Genomic DNA, 15,196 nt, shown 5'->3' with positions numbered 1-15,196 from the left:
CCAACAGTTTCACTGACATCTACACTGGATGGCCAGGAAGCGTTCACCATGTCTTCTCCGGCGCTGATAATTGGCGTCTGTCTTGTGTCGGTGACGTAAAAGATGGATTTAAGCGACATGACCGTTCAAACAGCAGTCACTTTCTAAAACGTCAGATATGTATCGGATTCAGTACCACATACGAAAGTGACCCAGATCGGATTTGAAAATATCGGATTTGTGCCGTTCACACTGTCACACCATGATCGGATATGGGTCGGAGGGTCAGAAAAATCGGATTTGATGCGCTTTCGCCTGCAGTGTGAACGTAGCCTAAGAACGCTTTTTTCTTTGTAGGGTTGAATAATTATGACAAACTCAGCACCACGTAAAATAGTTCATATTTGTTTTGTTTCCGGTAGCTCTCTGCGTCTACTACAACCTCATAAACAAAGATGAAGAAGAAGCAGAAACAGCTGCCGAGCTCAAAGAAGAAAGGGTTAGAAAGCAGCAGCGATGAGGAGTCGTCTGATGTGGAGAGGAACTTTGCACTGATTACTGAGAGAAAAGGGACTGAGGAGGAAGATCAGTGCTACAAAATAGGAGAGGAAAAGACTGATGAAGATGAGGAACGATCAGATAGCAGTGATGAGATGGAATCTGATAATGATGAAGAACAAGAGGGAGATGAAGAGGATGGCAACAGTGATGATGACCCAGAAGATGCTGGTGGCAGCAATGAAGTCCAAACAAAAGAAGACATCAGAAAGGGTGAGTGTGTCTGCAGCTCAAGAATATGAACATTACGATGCCAAACTGGTGAAGCGTGACCTGCAGGTTACATCTGCCATTTGTAAAGTGGGTATAAATGTCGTAGCAGGACAGCTAGTTGAGTATGGGTGGTGCAGCTATAATTACAACCACGTTACCTTTAAGTGCTGACGTAAGCCCTGTTTGTGCGATTGGCCACAAAAGTGTGTTTGTATGTATGTTGAGGATATTATTCTGTTCAGTTAGGAAGTGTAAACTAGGGCTGTGCGATATGACCAAAATCTCATATCCCGATATAAGAATTCCATCGTCCCGATAACGATATAAATCACAAAAATGTAACATTTTCTGTAAATTCTGTGAATCTCGGGTATTGCCGTAAACAGTTTATTTTGCGACACCACGAAACAAACGATAGCATAAAATGAAACGATAGACGTTTTTATATCGTCATCCGATATATATCGTTATATCGAACAGCCCTAGTGAACCATGGAATTTTTTAACATCCATTTGTTGTTGTTATTTTGTTTTTTTCTTAGCCACCTACAATCAGAGCATGCTTTCAGTTAGGGCTGCACGATTTTGCATAAAATGAGAATCACGATTTTTTGGCTTAGAATTGAGATCACGATTCTCTCACGATTTTCTTTTCCAGTATAAATATTTATTGCACTTATTAACTGCACATCAACTTCGTAACAGTTGAGACTGAACATAAAAACAATAAATAAACATAAAAACAACAAATGTCTCACGTTTTGTTGTTGCCGCAAAATGTTGTACTGCTTGAAATTCCGTCTCCACCGTTGCTCGACGCTGCGTGTATAGAGCAGGTAGTGCAACAATAGAAAAATAGTTGCGGGACGGCACTGTGTAGCGTTTGTCTAGGGTGTTGATCATTTTCCTAAATCCCTCGTTTTGCACAGTGTTGATGGGAGCCATATCTTTGTCAGGTGATAAGTGATAGCCTCCGTAATTTCTTTGTGCCTGCGGGAGTTCGACGTGTATAGGGAAGCGCTGTATAGGGCTGGGCCATATTATACCGTTCACGGTAATACCGGTATAATGTTAGGCAACGATAGGAAAATGAAATATCGCGATAGAATGATGAGTAAAACGCGCATGCGCAGTGCCTTTGTTTTCATACGCACATGGCCGATTGTTGAGTGAAACAGATGAACCAGAATTGGTTTGTAAAAATGGTGCAACTTCAGTGATGTGGAACTGGTTTGGTGTTTGTCCGTCAGATACACGACAAAGCACATTTTTTTGCAGAACATGCAAGCGGCCGTTCGTTATTGTCGTATTTGTCGGACTAAGATGCTCTTAAATCTGGGAGTAATCTGGGTCCTAAACTCCGTATGCTTCAGGTCAAACAACACTGCAGCATCACTAGAGAGTTAAAAACTGTCTAAATTCTTTCATCTTTAATAAAACGATCAGCATTGCTGCTTTACCAGGTGTAACTATGAAGTTTAACTTCCAGGCATCCATGAAAACAAAAGTTATTACATTTAACGGAGTTAGAAGTTAGCAGGAAGCTAGCGGAAGTTAGCTCGCTAGTTTCGCTAGTTACCTAAGCATGATATAGCATGTTCTGACTGAGAGATTTCTGAAAAAAATCAAACGTACAGCTCTGCTATCACTTCCAACATAAATGAAGACAGGAAACTAAACAGCAGTGACGTTTGTAGGGTTACTGAAGTTGGGCTAGCTGGTATATAATGATGTGCTACGTAATCGCTAGCGACACAGCTATGTTAGCATAACATAAACAGTGAAGCTGGAGGACGAACACTAACACTTTTCCACTTATAAAAGTTAACGTTAAAGTTCCTGATAGGTAGAGACAAATGCAATCGCATGGCAGGATGCTGTAAACGGACCAAACTTCAGTCAGGAGAACAACTGAGATAATCCATCCACAATACGAGGTTAGTCATTAATATACTGCAACAACATGGGAATAGAGCAGCTGCCAGAGAATTCAACATTAATGAATCAATGGTACAGAAGTGGAGGAAGCAAGAAGAATGAGTTTAATAAAGTTTGATTTATCTGACTGCTTTGTTTCGCTTAATGTGCCTTATAATCCCGTGCACCTTATGGTCCGAAAAATACGTACTGCACACTGCAGTTTAATGTTGCAAAGCACCTCTTTTTAACTTCAGTGGATATTATACATGGTTATGCTCAGGATATGTCAGCCCATTTCTACTGGAAATGCCTTTTGGTTAAACTTTCAGCAAGGAATTTGCATTTGCACTGTTACATTTTTATAAAGCTTTAATGTACATAAAAACCAGCTTCTTGTTTAAGTGAAAATAAATGGAAGGTTGTCTTTTTGCGCTAGTAATGTTGTGGAGTTGTATTTTGTCTCGCATCAATTATATCGTCAGTTATATCGTTATCGCAAATTTTCAAATATATATCGTGATAAATACTTTTGGCCATATCGCCCTGCTCTAGCGCTGTATAAGGTTCCCGTTATTGATGTTTGGGTGGTTGACCGGGACGGATTTTCTCCTGTCACTTTCTCGTCATCCCTGACGTGCTCTCCGTTGTTTTTTCCCTGCTAATTTTAGCATCACACGGCACAGCTTCTGTATCACGTGGTATAAGGCTCCGCCCTTGTCATTTGTTGAGCAGGAAGAGTGAGCGCTTGTTTTCATGCAGAGTACGTCCCGGATCAAAATGCGGTACAATCGTCGTCGTCTTTTTTTTTTTTTTTAAATCGTTGTCATTTGGAAATGAGATCGCACATAAGTATGAATCGAGATCGCGATTTTCTAACGATTAATCGTGCAGCCTGACTTTCAGTGCAGGCGAATTAACTAGCAAACACAGTGCTTTTCGTCTCGTGTTCTCACTGGCCACCACCTGTTGTGGTGCTCCTCATTTAACTGCCCTGACAAATAGGATTTTGACCAGCATGGGGTTCCCACCCTCATTTTCAAGTACATTTCATGACAGACACACACAAACACAGATTGTTGATTTATGTATCTGTGCGTTTTCATATTTTTGTGTTCCAGCTGCTGTATGCTTTTCCCCCCCGTTTGTTTTCTTTTTCTGCCACAAACCCAATATAGTGCTGAATGTATAATTGCAATAACTAATTGCAGTGTCTCTCTGGCAAAAAAACCCCTTCTGTCTTCTTCAACCCTTCCAGAGCTGTCCAACATGTCATTTGAGAACATTGTAAAACTGCAGAACCAGGTGGGAACCAAAGTTTACAACACGGTCGCCTATGGCAGCAACAGGAGTCACGAGTCCAGCAAGAAGAAACGACTAAACAAGAACAGGTGAACGTTCTCGGCCTGCTTAGACAACTGTTAGACTTTCCTCATCTAAATCCTGCAGGGCTTTACGGTCTGCTTGTGATTTCAGGCCAGTGGAACTCTCAGCCAAGAAACCAGCACCATTCCTCCGACAGGTCATCCCCGTCAAGAAACCAGTGAGTGGAGAAAATCTCCAGTGTTGAGTTCAATGCACAAGCACTCATGTATATACAGATGGCATATACAGATTTGGTTTTTGTTCTGTCCTCCAGACGCTGAGAGATCCTCGATTTGATGACTTGTCTGGAGAATACAAACCAGAGATTTTTGAGAAGACCTATAAGTTCATTAATGACATCCGACACAAAGAGAAGGAGGTGAGAAAATGAACGACAATGTGCTGAATGTAAAGAGAAACAAAAAAGACATTTTTAACTGTAGGCTGAAAAATCTAAGATGATAACAGTTGTAAAACTTGTTTGTAGGGATGGGTATCGTTTAGGTTTTATCCGATACCGGTGCCAAATCGGTACTTTTGAAACGGTGCCGGTGCTTAAACGGTGCTCGAACCGGTGCTTAAAGAATGGAGAACACAAAATTGGTCCAAAAACCTCTCATGTTCAGCTGTTTTTTTGTAAAAAGATAACAATGTTAGCCTTTTCTGCAGCTATGGGGCATATATGGTATCACTCTTGGCTGGAAGCAGTGCTTAAACAATGGAAAAAACACAAACTTTGTCCAAAAACCTCTCATGTTTAACTGTTTTCCACTTTTTCTTTGGTCATTTTAGCCTTTTTGGCCAGGGTGAAGGGAGTATCTGCCATCAAACAAGAAGACAGCCGCATGTAGCTATGATGATGTTTGCTAGTTCACCTTACATGCATTAATGTAATAACTAGAGCAGGGCGATATGGCCAAAAATATTTATCACGATATATATTTGAAAATTTGCGATAACGATATAACTGACGATATAATTGATGCGAGACAAAATACAACTCCACAACATTACTAGCGCAAAAAGACAACCTTCCATTTATTTTCACTTAAACAAGAAGCTGGTTTTTATGTACATTAAAGCTTTATAAAAATGTAACAGTGCAAATGCAAATTCCTTGCTGAAAGTTTAACCAAAAGGCATTTCCAGTAGAAATGGGCTGACATATCCTGAGCATAACCATGTATAATATCCACTGAAGTTAAAAAGAGGTGCTTTGCAACATTAAACTGCAGTGTGCAGTACGTATTTTTCGGACCATAAGGTGCACGGGATTATAAGGCACATTAAGCGAAACAAAGCAGTCAGATAAATCAAACTTTATTAAACTCATTCTTCTTGCTTCCTCCACTTCTGTACCATTGATTCATTAATGTTGAATTCTCTGGCAGCTGCTCTATTCCCATGTTGTTGCAGTATATTAATGACTAACCTCGTATTGTGGATGGATTATCTCAGTTGTTCTCCTGACTGAAGTTTGGTCCGTTTACAGCATCCTGCCATGCGATTGCATTTGTCTCTAACCATGAAGAACCTTCACGTTAACTTTTATAAGTGGAAAAGTGTTAGTGTTCGTCCTCCAGCTTCACTGTTTATGTTATGCTAACATAGCTGTGTCGCTAGCGATCACGTAGCACATCATTATATACCAGCTAGCCCAACTTCAGTAACCCTACAAACGTCACTGCTGTTTAGTTTCCTGTCTTCATTTATGTTGGAAGTGATAGCAGAGCTGTACGTTTGATTTTTTTCAGAAATCTCTCAGTCAGAACATGCTATATCATGCTTAGGTAACTAGCGAAACTAGCGAGCTAACTTCCGCTAGCTTCCTGCTAACTTCTAACTCCGTTAAATGTAATAACTTTTGTTTTCATGGATGCCTGGAAGTTAAACTTTATAGTTACACCTGGTAAAGCAGCAATGCTGATCGTTTTATTAAAGATGAAAGAATTTAGACAGTTTTTAACTCTCAGTGATGCTGCAGTGTTGTTTGACCTGAAAATACGGAGTTTAGGACCCAGATTACTCCCAGATTTAAGAGCATCTTAGTCCGACAAATACGACAATAACGACGGCCGCTTGCATGTTCTGCAAAAAAATGTGCTTTGTTGTGTATCTGACGGACAAACACCAAACCAGTTCCACATCACTGAAGTTGCACCATTTTTACAAACCAATTCTGGTTCATCTGTTTCACTCAACAATCGGCCATGTGCGTATGAAAACAAAGGCACTGCGCATGCGCGTTTTACTCCCATTCTATCGCGATATTTCATTTTCCTATCGTTGCCTAACATTATACCGGTATTACCGTGAACGGTATAATATGGCCCAGCCCTAGTAATAACGTGGTTAGCCTACTCAACGTAAATTACACACGAACAACATTAAGCTACTCACGCAGAGAAGAACGGCTGCTGCTGCATCATCATCCTCATCATTTCTGCTACACTGGCAGGGCTAGGGGCCAGGACTCTCCTCTTCGGGTTTTTGGGGGATGTTGCTAACTCCGGGTCCGATAACAGGCACCACACCCGCAGTAGATGTGCTCGGTGTGAGGTCTCGCAGCAAGCTATCAAATACGGCGCATTTCTCGGCTTTTAAAAAAACGCTATGCGTCGCCAGGTGTTTCATCGGATTCTTGGTGTTACCTCCTTTGACAGTATCACAGTATCAGCTTAAAGCACTTGTTGCTGCTGAGTTTGCATCTTTTGCTGTGAAGTACAGCCAGACTTTGACCGCTTCGCCTTGGACATTTTTAATCTGTAGCTCTGCTCTAAAAGAACGTACGTACCTGGCCCCGCCTACTATCCTCGGAAACGTAAAATGATTGGCTAGAATCTAAAGTGTATCACAGCTCAGGAAAAAAAAGCACCGAAATAAAGCACCGAAATGTGCGCTGCTTTTCGGTCTGGTTACTACCGTTTATGTCAGAACCGGTGCCATCATGGCACCGGACACTGGTACCCATCCCTACTTGTTTGTTTCAGTTAGTGTGAGAAGAGTAACAGTGGTACCATTTTCGTTATTTGCAGATTGTTCAGAAAAAGCTGAAGAGAATAAAGAAAAACAGCCAGACGAAGGAGAAACTGCAGTTCCTTTTGAAGAGGATGGTGAGTCTTTGCTGCCTTTCATTCACTTTTAATTATTCAGTTTAGTTTTTTTGTTTTTATCAAGAAAAACTAGAAACGCATTAATAGTTTTACAATTTAAGCATCTTCCTTGAAAAGCATTTCAGTTTGTTGATTTATGAAATCATAGAAGAGAATAGAGTAGAATAGATCTTTATTGTTACAAGAACAGTGAAACACAGTTTGGCATCTCTCCGTTAGCAGCGTGTAGATTCCTTTAGAATAAGAAAAAAAGAGAAGCCAAAAAGTAGACTTATAGAGCTAACTACACACAGGGAATATACATAGTAACATAAGTATCTACCAGATATATGCCAGTTATATGTACCATGCAAAGGAGCAGGTGCAATATAAGGAGCATGTATCATCAACCTCTTGTTGCTACAGACCTCTTAAAGGGCTGCACCAGCAAGCAATCTGTTGCTTGTAGTTGGCAAACAGCATTTTCAGCAGTATGTGTAAAAGTACTTTGCAATTTAACAAAATAAAATCAAAACCGCTGCAGCACGGTTACTAACTGCCACACGCAAGCGAGAGCACATATCTCCCATACTGGCATCCTTACACTGGCTGTCAGTTAGTTTTCGAATTGATTTTAAGATTTTATTATTCATTTTTGCATGTTGCAGAGGTTAGCACCCTCATACCTTTCTTATCTTTTAAACTGGTACATTCCTGCAAGATCACTGTCTGCAGATCAAATGCTCCTAGCTGCCCTGAGGTCAAGATTAAAGCACAGAGGAGACCTCTGTTTGCTGTGACTGCTCCTAAATTGTGGAACAAACGTCCCCTTCATTTCAAGACCTCCTCAATATTGGACACTTTCAAAACCTGAAACCTGAACCCACTTTTATTCCTTGTATTATTTCTTATCCAGATCTTCTCATTTTATTCTTCTTCCTTAAATTTTTATCATGTCTTCCTATGTTTTATCTCTTTTGTCTTAAATGTTGGTCAACAGTTGTTGTTTTAAATGTGCTATATAAATAAATTTGACTTTGACTTTACATGTTATAGTAATGCATTGCATGAGGTCATCAAACATCACATTGGCCAGCATCAATATTCTGTTTGCATGCAACAGTTCTCCAGGCTCTCAAAGTTTTTCTTTAAACATTTGCTGCTTTTTCCAGTGATTTTCACTCCAGTCTGTGTAACTGGCTATTTTCAGGGGTGTGTTTTTTGTTCTTTGTATGGGTTATTGTGTGTGTGTGCGCGCGCCTGTGTGCGTGTGTGTGTGCGTGTGTGTGTGTGTGTGTGTGTGCGGCAGCAACAATAAATGGAAACAATTACAATTACTTTGCATGGTTCTATTTGTCAGAGGTCTTTTTAATGTCAATTTTGACTTTGTGCAGGAAAACCAAGACCAAGCAAGGAAGAGCAAAGAGCAGCAGAGAGAGAGAGAGCTGCAGTTCAAGAGACAGCAGAGAGAGAGAGCCAGCGAGGGTGGAAAACCATTCTTCTTCAAGAAATGTAAGAAGATCATCACTAGATCTCAGAATGCCTATTTTCAATGTGCACATCTATTGATTCACTAAGTATTTGGCCCCAGCATTCCTTCCCATTTATTCACACTGGGACTGACATTAGGAATACACTGACCTGTGGTCCCAACTGTGACTTAGACTATTTCCTTAGGGATTATTAAAGTATTCTGATTCTGATTTAAGATGGCAATCATGAAAAAAGAAACGTTGATAAGAATTGATTTTTTTTTTCATTTCTGTAAAAAATAAACAGTGACAGTATCTGTGAAGGTAGTGGAAGTTTTAATAACTGTTCTTTCAATTATTCTTGATTCTAGCTGACATGAAAAGGCTGCAGCTGGCTGAAAAATACCAAGAGCTGAAGAAGAGCAGCAAACTGGACAACTTCCTGAGCAAGAAGAGGAAGAGGAACGCCATGAAGGACCGCAGAAAGCTGCCCAAACAGCTGCAGAGCAAGAAGGCTGTCTAAGGCGTCAAGTGTCATTAAAAACTGTCAAATCATTTAAAAGATTCTTCTGATAGAAAACCCTTCATGCATCAGTCTGGCAGGCATCCCCGGGGTCTAAACAAGTTGCTGGAGCTGAGCGTCTCAGCTGGCGAAGCTGCTGGGGACTCTGACTTAGTCGCTATTATTTGATAATGCTTTCAGTGCATTTATGTTCAGATATCTGAACTTTCTTTCCTCCATTGATACTTGAGCTATCAAACGCAGGACATTGTATCATTGTGTCAAATCTATAAAACCTGTACTTGTTAATAATCAATAAAGTGATGTATTTAAGTGTCTTTGATCTTCATTTGTTCATTGTTTAATTTTTGAGTAGAAAGTGCTTTTAAAAATGAAGAATGTCCTTTTCCTGCACTCTAATAGCCTTTTTTATGCAGTGAAAATATCGTGCATTTCGCTGCATCATGGTTCAATTAGGGATGAGAACTGATACTTGCAGTACCTATTGACTTCAGAATTCTTAAAACAACTGTATTTTATATGTATGTGAGTACAGTAGGTCGTATATGTTCTGAGCAGGGTTAACCGTTTGGCTAGATACTCATTTGCAATAATGCCAACTCTGCTTCCACCAGCTGCCAAACAAGTTGGCAGGACACTGGTGCACACAGTTAGACAAATAGCCCCCTCCCTCCCATAATAATTGCTGAACACATGAACAATAGTGGGAAAAAAACTTGGTGAAGCATCTTACTAACTGACATCCTCGTGAAGCCCGGTTTCAACAACATTGAAATATTGACCTGTTTAAATGTGAACCTGTCCAAGGCACACGCTCGTGTCAGTCACTGAACTGTTTGTAGCCCATACTGGCTATCTGTTATTAAGCTAGTGGCTGGTGGCTAATAAAATGGTAACACTTGGAGCTAGTTATCAGTTCCTCTCATCTGTAATGTATTTAGATGATATTAATTTGATGCAGAAACAGTTATTTGTGTCTAGAAAGTGTTTCTGTTTGTGGGGGAATTTGTGGGGATAGGTTAATTGGAAAATCCAAATTGTCACTAGGTGTGAATGTGAGTATGAATGGTTGTCTGTCCTTGTGTGTTAGCCCTGTGACAGACTGGCGACCTGTCCAGGGTGTACCCCGCCTCTCGCTCTACGACAGCTGGGATTGGCTCCAGCGCCCCCCGCGACCCTGAAAAGGAAAAAGCGGTAGCGAATGGATGGATGGATGAACAGAATTCACATCCCCAGAACTATGATTACATTTTGTTTTGGGGGGTAAAATAGTCAGATTTTTCATCCCTAACCTTCTTTTGTAAATTTCACACACAAAGGTCAGTACTACAGGCAGAAACATGGCTGTGCCATGGGTTCCCCAGTTTCACCCACTGTGGCCAAACTGTAATGGAAGAAATGGAAAAGAGGGCTTGGTTATCCTACCCTGGAACACCACCAAGCTATTGGTTCAGGTATATGGATGAGTGAAAATCAAATGTTAGAACATACCACAATTCACTGATCACATTAACTCCACCAGGGAGGATGTGAAAAATGACAGGTTAGCCTTCTTAGACTCTGAGATTTACATCAGTAATGGGGGACATCTAAAAGCTGATGTGTACCGGAAACCTATGCATACGGATCAGTATTTAAGGTTTGACTCTCATCATCCACAGGAGCAGAAACTGGGTGTCATCAGGATGCTCCAACACAGAGCGAACACATCCCAACAGACACAATGGCCAGGGAAGCAGAAGAACATCACATCAAGAAGGCCCTGATTAAATGTAGCTATCCCAGCTGGACATTTGTCAAAGCTGGGAAGGCGCCTAAAGAAAGCTCCAGCCGATCCAGGAAAAAAGGACAACTGCTGCCTAAGCGAAAACCCTCAGTGATCCCTTATGTCTCATAAGTATCAGAACAGCTGAGACCCATTCTCTCTCTGCGGCTTTTAAACCCCAAAACACGCTGCGCCAAAAATGTATCCACTCCAAAGATCGGGTCCCTCCACACAAATAGAGTTATATATTGTACACCGTTAAGTGCCTGGAGAATTGCTGTGATTTTATACCTCTATTATATAACTGTACAATAGCAACCAGCATTCCTACCCCTTACTCAAAGTGCAATACAACCAATCACATCACACTTTATACTGCACTGATCCTACTCCTTACACTGTACCTGTAGATATTTTTATATATTTTGTTTGTTTCATTGTTCTGGTAACAATGACAATAAAGATCTATATTACCTTATTTATACATCGGTGAAACTAAACAACCTCTGGCGAAGCCAGTGGCACAAAACAGAAGAGCTAACATCAGGCCAGGACTCCACAATCTATTTACACCTACAGGCCAGTGGACACTCTTTCAACGTCATAATTGAAAGAGGAGGCCATTAATGTGAAAAGGGAAAGACCATCTCTAAATCGAGGAGGGGGCCTAAGGGTACATCTTTCACCATCTTACAATGCTGTGATTGCAGCCATTCCCCAACTCATGGTCTTTGATCAGTGGTTGTTAATCAGTGGCTGTTGATCAATGGTCATGACAGTTAATGTTCAAGCAACTGACCTCACAGCCCATTGTTCATTCAGTAGCGCTAGTTTCAGTCATTGTGAAAAGGTACTGTATATAAGGTTGGGGAAACCTGCAGTCAGCTGAGACTGAAGAAGTCACTTGGATGAGTGACTAAATGTCTCTCCCACTGAAAACGCTACGACCAGATGAACAGAATCAACTTTTTGGAATTTCCTTACCTGGATGATTGAGCATCAAGATGTTCTTAGGGAACATTTTGAGCAACCAACTACTGCTGAGAGCAGCATCTGAATGAATAGCAGTAGATAATTACTGGTTTGGACTCTAACACATGGAGCTTTTTCAGTAAAACAAACAGAGTCATTACATGACACCAACCTATCAGGAAGGTCCTACATGTTGATACTAAATCCATCTGTTTAATGTAAGCTAAAAACTGTCTCTGCACACCGTGCTTTGCTGCAGTCTGGCAATAACAGCTCAAGAGGTACACCTCTAGTTAAACCGGTTCTGACTGAAATGTCACATTTCCTAACTGACCCTGAAGGCAGCAGCAGAAGGTGACTTGAAGCTTAAAGTTTTGCCTTAGAGTAACTGATTTGATTTCACTGTTGGTGTCAGCAGGTGGTAGCGAAGAATTTCACTTGCAAACCATTCAGCTGGACTCACCTGTGCAGGTATGATACTTCAGTTTCATGTGGAATCTGCTGTTAGAAATGTTGAACTGTCTTGTAATCAGTATTTCATTTCTCTGGAAGTATATTTACTGCAGTACTATTTCAATACAAGCTGGACTTATTTATTTACTTAACTTTATTTATTTATTTTTATTTAAACACCCTGATCTTAGTGATCAAATGTCTTCCAACAGCACATCTTATTCTTCAATTTACTTTGTGTCCTTCACTTTCTTTTATTATCTGCTTTTCTCTCTCCATCTAACCACTGTCTATTCTTCTTAAGAGAAGGACTGTATATGGACACTGTGAAGAGATATTTTAAAATTACATCAACTCAAAAGAACAAACAACCACTTTATCCTGTATCAGTTGAATTTATAGATTGTATAACAAATTGTATTGTACTGTATGACATTAACCTCAGATTGCATTAGCGTAATTGTACCTTATAATAGTTTAGATAATTTTATCCGTGAGCTGAACACTTTCAGGCTCACATGTTAGAGATTCATGTTGCAATTCAGTTGTGAGTGTAAATGTGTTAAACTGACAACAAGGCATCAAAGATGAAAGATTTTCCAACTTCATGTGAACTTTAGAAAGACTGCAGAATAAACATGTACACAAAATGCAAAAAGGGAAGATTACAGCTGCTGATATCTGTTTACCTGTTCTCACATCTGACAGTTTTAATGTAGCTGCAGCTACACTTTAACTGCCATGCCAAGGGCCTCTTAAGCAGTTCACACGATAAGAACCTCTGCGTGTCTGTTATGCAGTTGAGCTCTGAATTTCCAACCATGGACCAATCACTGTCTGGTGGGCGGGGTCAAGTGAGCGTGCTCAGCTGTTTCCCGCCTTCTGTAGGCAGAGATATTGCTGTTGCTGTGGTGAAACCCCTGGGAGCTGGCCTTGGAAACCCTGGCACCCGTAGCTTGCTATGTACAGACAAACAGGTGAGTGTGACCTCTAACTAAAGCCAAACACACAGTGGGGGTAGACAACACAGCAGGAAGTGAAGAATGAAGCCCAGACCAGTTTACTGCAAAGCAAGTTGGATACAGTCAGACCCTATTAACAAGAATGTAGAGGGGCTGTGTAAAATATTAATAAACAGAGAATGTAGCCTTTTACCAATCATTAAAACCTAGATACAAAGGCCTCCTTTGTTGTATTTTTTTGTTTAATAGTTCACCAAATATTTTCAGTGGATGACAGGTCTGGACTTCTTTTTCTGTTTGGCATGTAAATTTTCCTTGAAACATAAGTCGTATCTATGACAGTATATGTAACTTCCGAACCTCTGTACAGCTCTCTTAGCTTCACTGGAGTACTCATGAGGTGACTGTTATTGTGATTTAACCCACATAAATAAAACTGAATGTAACAAGTTTATTTTCTTGTGCAGGTAACACAAACCACATCATAAAAATACAAAAGAAACATCTGAATCTTAATCTCAATCCTAATCACTGAGGACAGAAACATAATAATAATAATGATAATCTGAATATGCAGGTAAAGTGGACAATGGAGGTCTTGTGTTATGGCCTCACTCTCCCACTAGAAGGAGATACAGTCAAACTCTGCGTGGACATCTACACTGATTGGCTAATGGCCCTGGTTTCCCCAAGAGACTCCACTCCTCCACCAATCAGCAGAGACCCCAACCTGTATGTCCAGAAGATCCTCCGACACCTGTTCAATCTGTTCTCGCCCAGGTAGACAATCTTTCCTAGACCTGATTACCCTGATTTACTGATCCCATACAGGGATCCACTAAGGAACCATTGACCTTTAAGGACCTTGTTAGTTTTGAATACCTGATGTTTTTAGATGCTACTCAGCCCTTCTTTGAGTCCAGTTAAGCCATATATTGTATTCATGTGGTTATAACAACATGTTATACGTGTTAACAGTTATCAATACTTATTTTACTGGCTGATGAATATCGGTCAGGTCAGATTGATATAGTTGATGTTTCTTCTGCCTTATGTTGCACAAAGCTGTTCTATTTAGTGACACCTACCAGACCAAAACCAGTTGAGACGGTGATTATTAAAGATAAAATTCCTCTATTAATCATATCCAACGACTAGCCATTAGTGTGGTGTCATGCAGATCAATGTGGTTGTACTTGTTACTGTTTTTTTCTGAACTCTTCTCTTCTTGACTCTCCACTCAGGTCTGACCAGGTAAATCTGGTCTACCTGTCTCTCTATCAGCAGGTTCTGTGTGCTGTCCAAGTACTGGCTAAAGAGAGTACCATGATGAGTAGAGACACCTGGGAGACTCTGTTGCACTTCTTGCTTCGCATCAACCATGCCATGCTGTCTCCAGCAACTGCTGCAGGTGATAGTTATCCTAACCCCCTGTAGCTTTATTTGTCTCTCCTGTCCATTTCTCCTGTCTGCGTCTCACCGGTCTTTCTTCACCTGTCCTTGTATTTCTGTAGGTGGTGTATCAGACATGTTGATGGCAGTGCTCCTTGAAGTGTGGCTGCTGTCTTGCTCTCGATGTTTTCCATCTCGTTCACTATGGCAGACATGCAGACAGATGTTGAGCAGCTGGAGACATCAGCCTGCAGTTGTGGAACAGTGGTGCAGAGTTGTTGCAGCCTTAACTTCCAGGTTCAGAAACATCACAAACTGTAACTGAGTTCTGTCCAGCAGCAGCCACAAAATACTCATGGGGAGATGTTTTTATTGTTGTTGTTGGGGAACTATATTGTATTGTTTGTTTGTTGGATTATTGGTGCTATGTTGTTACTATCTACTAGATAGATAGATAGATAGATAGATAGATAGATAGATAGATAGATAGATAGATAGATAGATAGATAGATAGATAGATAGATAGATAGATA

The 15,196-nt window shown here is 40.6% G+C and overlaps 2 protein-coding genes across 2 annotated transcripts in view; both read left to right on the top strand.

Annotated features, from left to right (window-relative positions):
* rrp36 (ribosomal RNA processing 36) overlaps positions 1 to 9,436 on the top strand; it is an 11,539-nt gene extending 2,103 nt beyond the window's left edge. Inside the window, exons 2-8 of the mRNA XM_005941236.2 lie at positions 402 to 750; positions 3,926 to 4,058; positions 4,144 to 4,210; positions 4,307 to 4,411; positions 7,068 to 7,145; positions 8,519 to 8,636; positions 8,968 to 9,436. Coding sequence (XP_005941298.1) covers positions 435 to 750; positions 3,926 to 4,058; positions 4,144 to 4,210; positions 4,307 to 4,411; positions 7,068 to 7,145; positions 8,519 to 8,636; positions 8,968 to 9,119 — 969 coding nt within the window. The 5' untranslated portion in view covers positions 402 to 434 and the 3' untranslated portion in view covers positions 9,120 to 9,436. The remainder of the gene's footprint in view (positions 1 to 401; positions 751 to 3,925; positions 4,059 to 4,143; positions 4,211 to 4,306; positions 4,412 to 7,067; positions 7,146 to 8,518; positions 8,637 to 8,967) is intronic.
* A 2,650-nt stretch (positions 9,437 to 12,086) lies between these two features.
* The window catches only part of LOC102300364 (ral GTPase-activating protein subunit beta), a 21,225-nt gene continuing 18,115 nt past the window's right edge, over positions 12,087 to 15,196 (top strand). Inside the window, exons 1-5 of the mRNA XM_014339695.2 lie at positions 12,087 to 12,327; positions 13,110 to 13,286; positions 13,849 to 14,051; positions 14,516 to 14,682; positions 14,786 to 14,960. Coding sequence (XP_014195181.2) covers positions 13,131 to 13,286; positions 13,849 to 14,051; positions 14,516 to 14,682; positions 14,786 to 14,960 — 701 coding nt within the window. The 5' untranslated portion in view covers positions 12,087 to 12,327; positions 13,110 to 13,130. The remainder of the gene's footprint in view (positions 12,328 to 13,109; positions 13,287 to 13,848; positions 14,052 to 14,515; positions 14,683 to 14,785; positions 14,961 to 15,196) is intronic.

Source organism: Haplochromis burtoni, unplaced genomic scaffold (genome assembly GCF_018398535.1).
Source record: "Haplochromis burtoni strain Fernald_Lab_line unplaced genomic scaffold, NCSU_Asbu1 Contig_303, whole genome shotgun sequence".
Classification (NCBI taxonomy): Eukaryota; Metazoa; Chordata; class Actinopteri; order Cichliformes; family Cichlidae; genus Haplochromis; species Haplochromis burtoni.
Note: the sequence above shows the minus strand (reverse complement) of the source record. Positions and strands in the feature narration are given on the sequence as shown.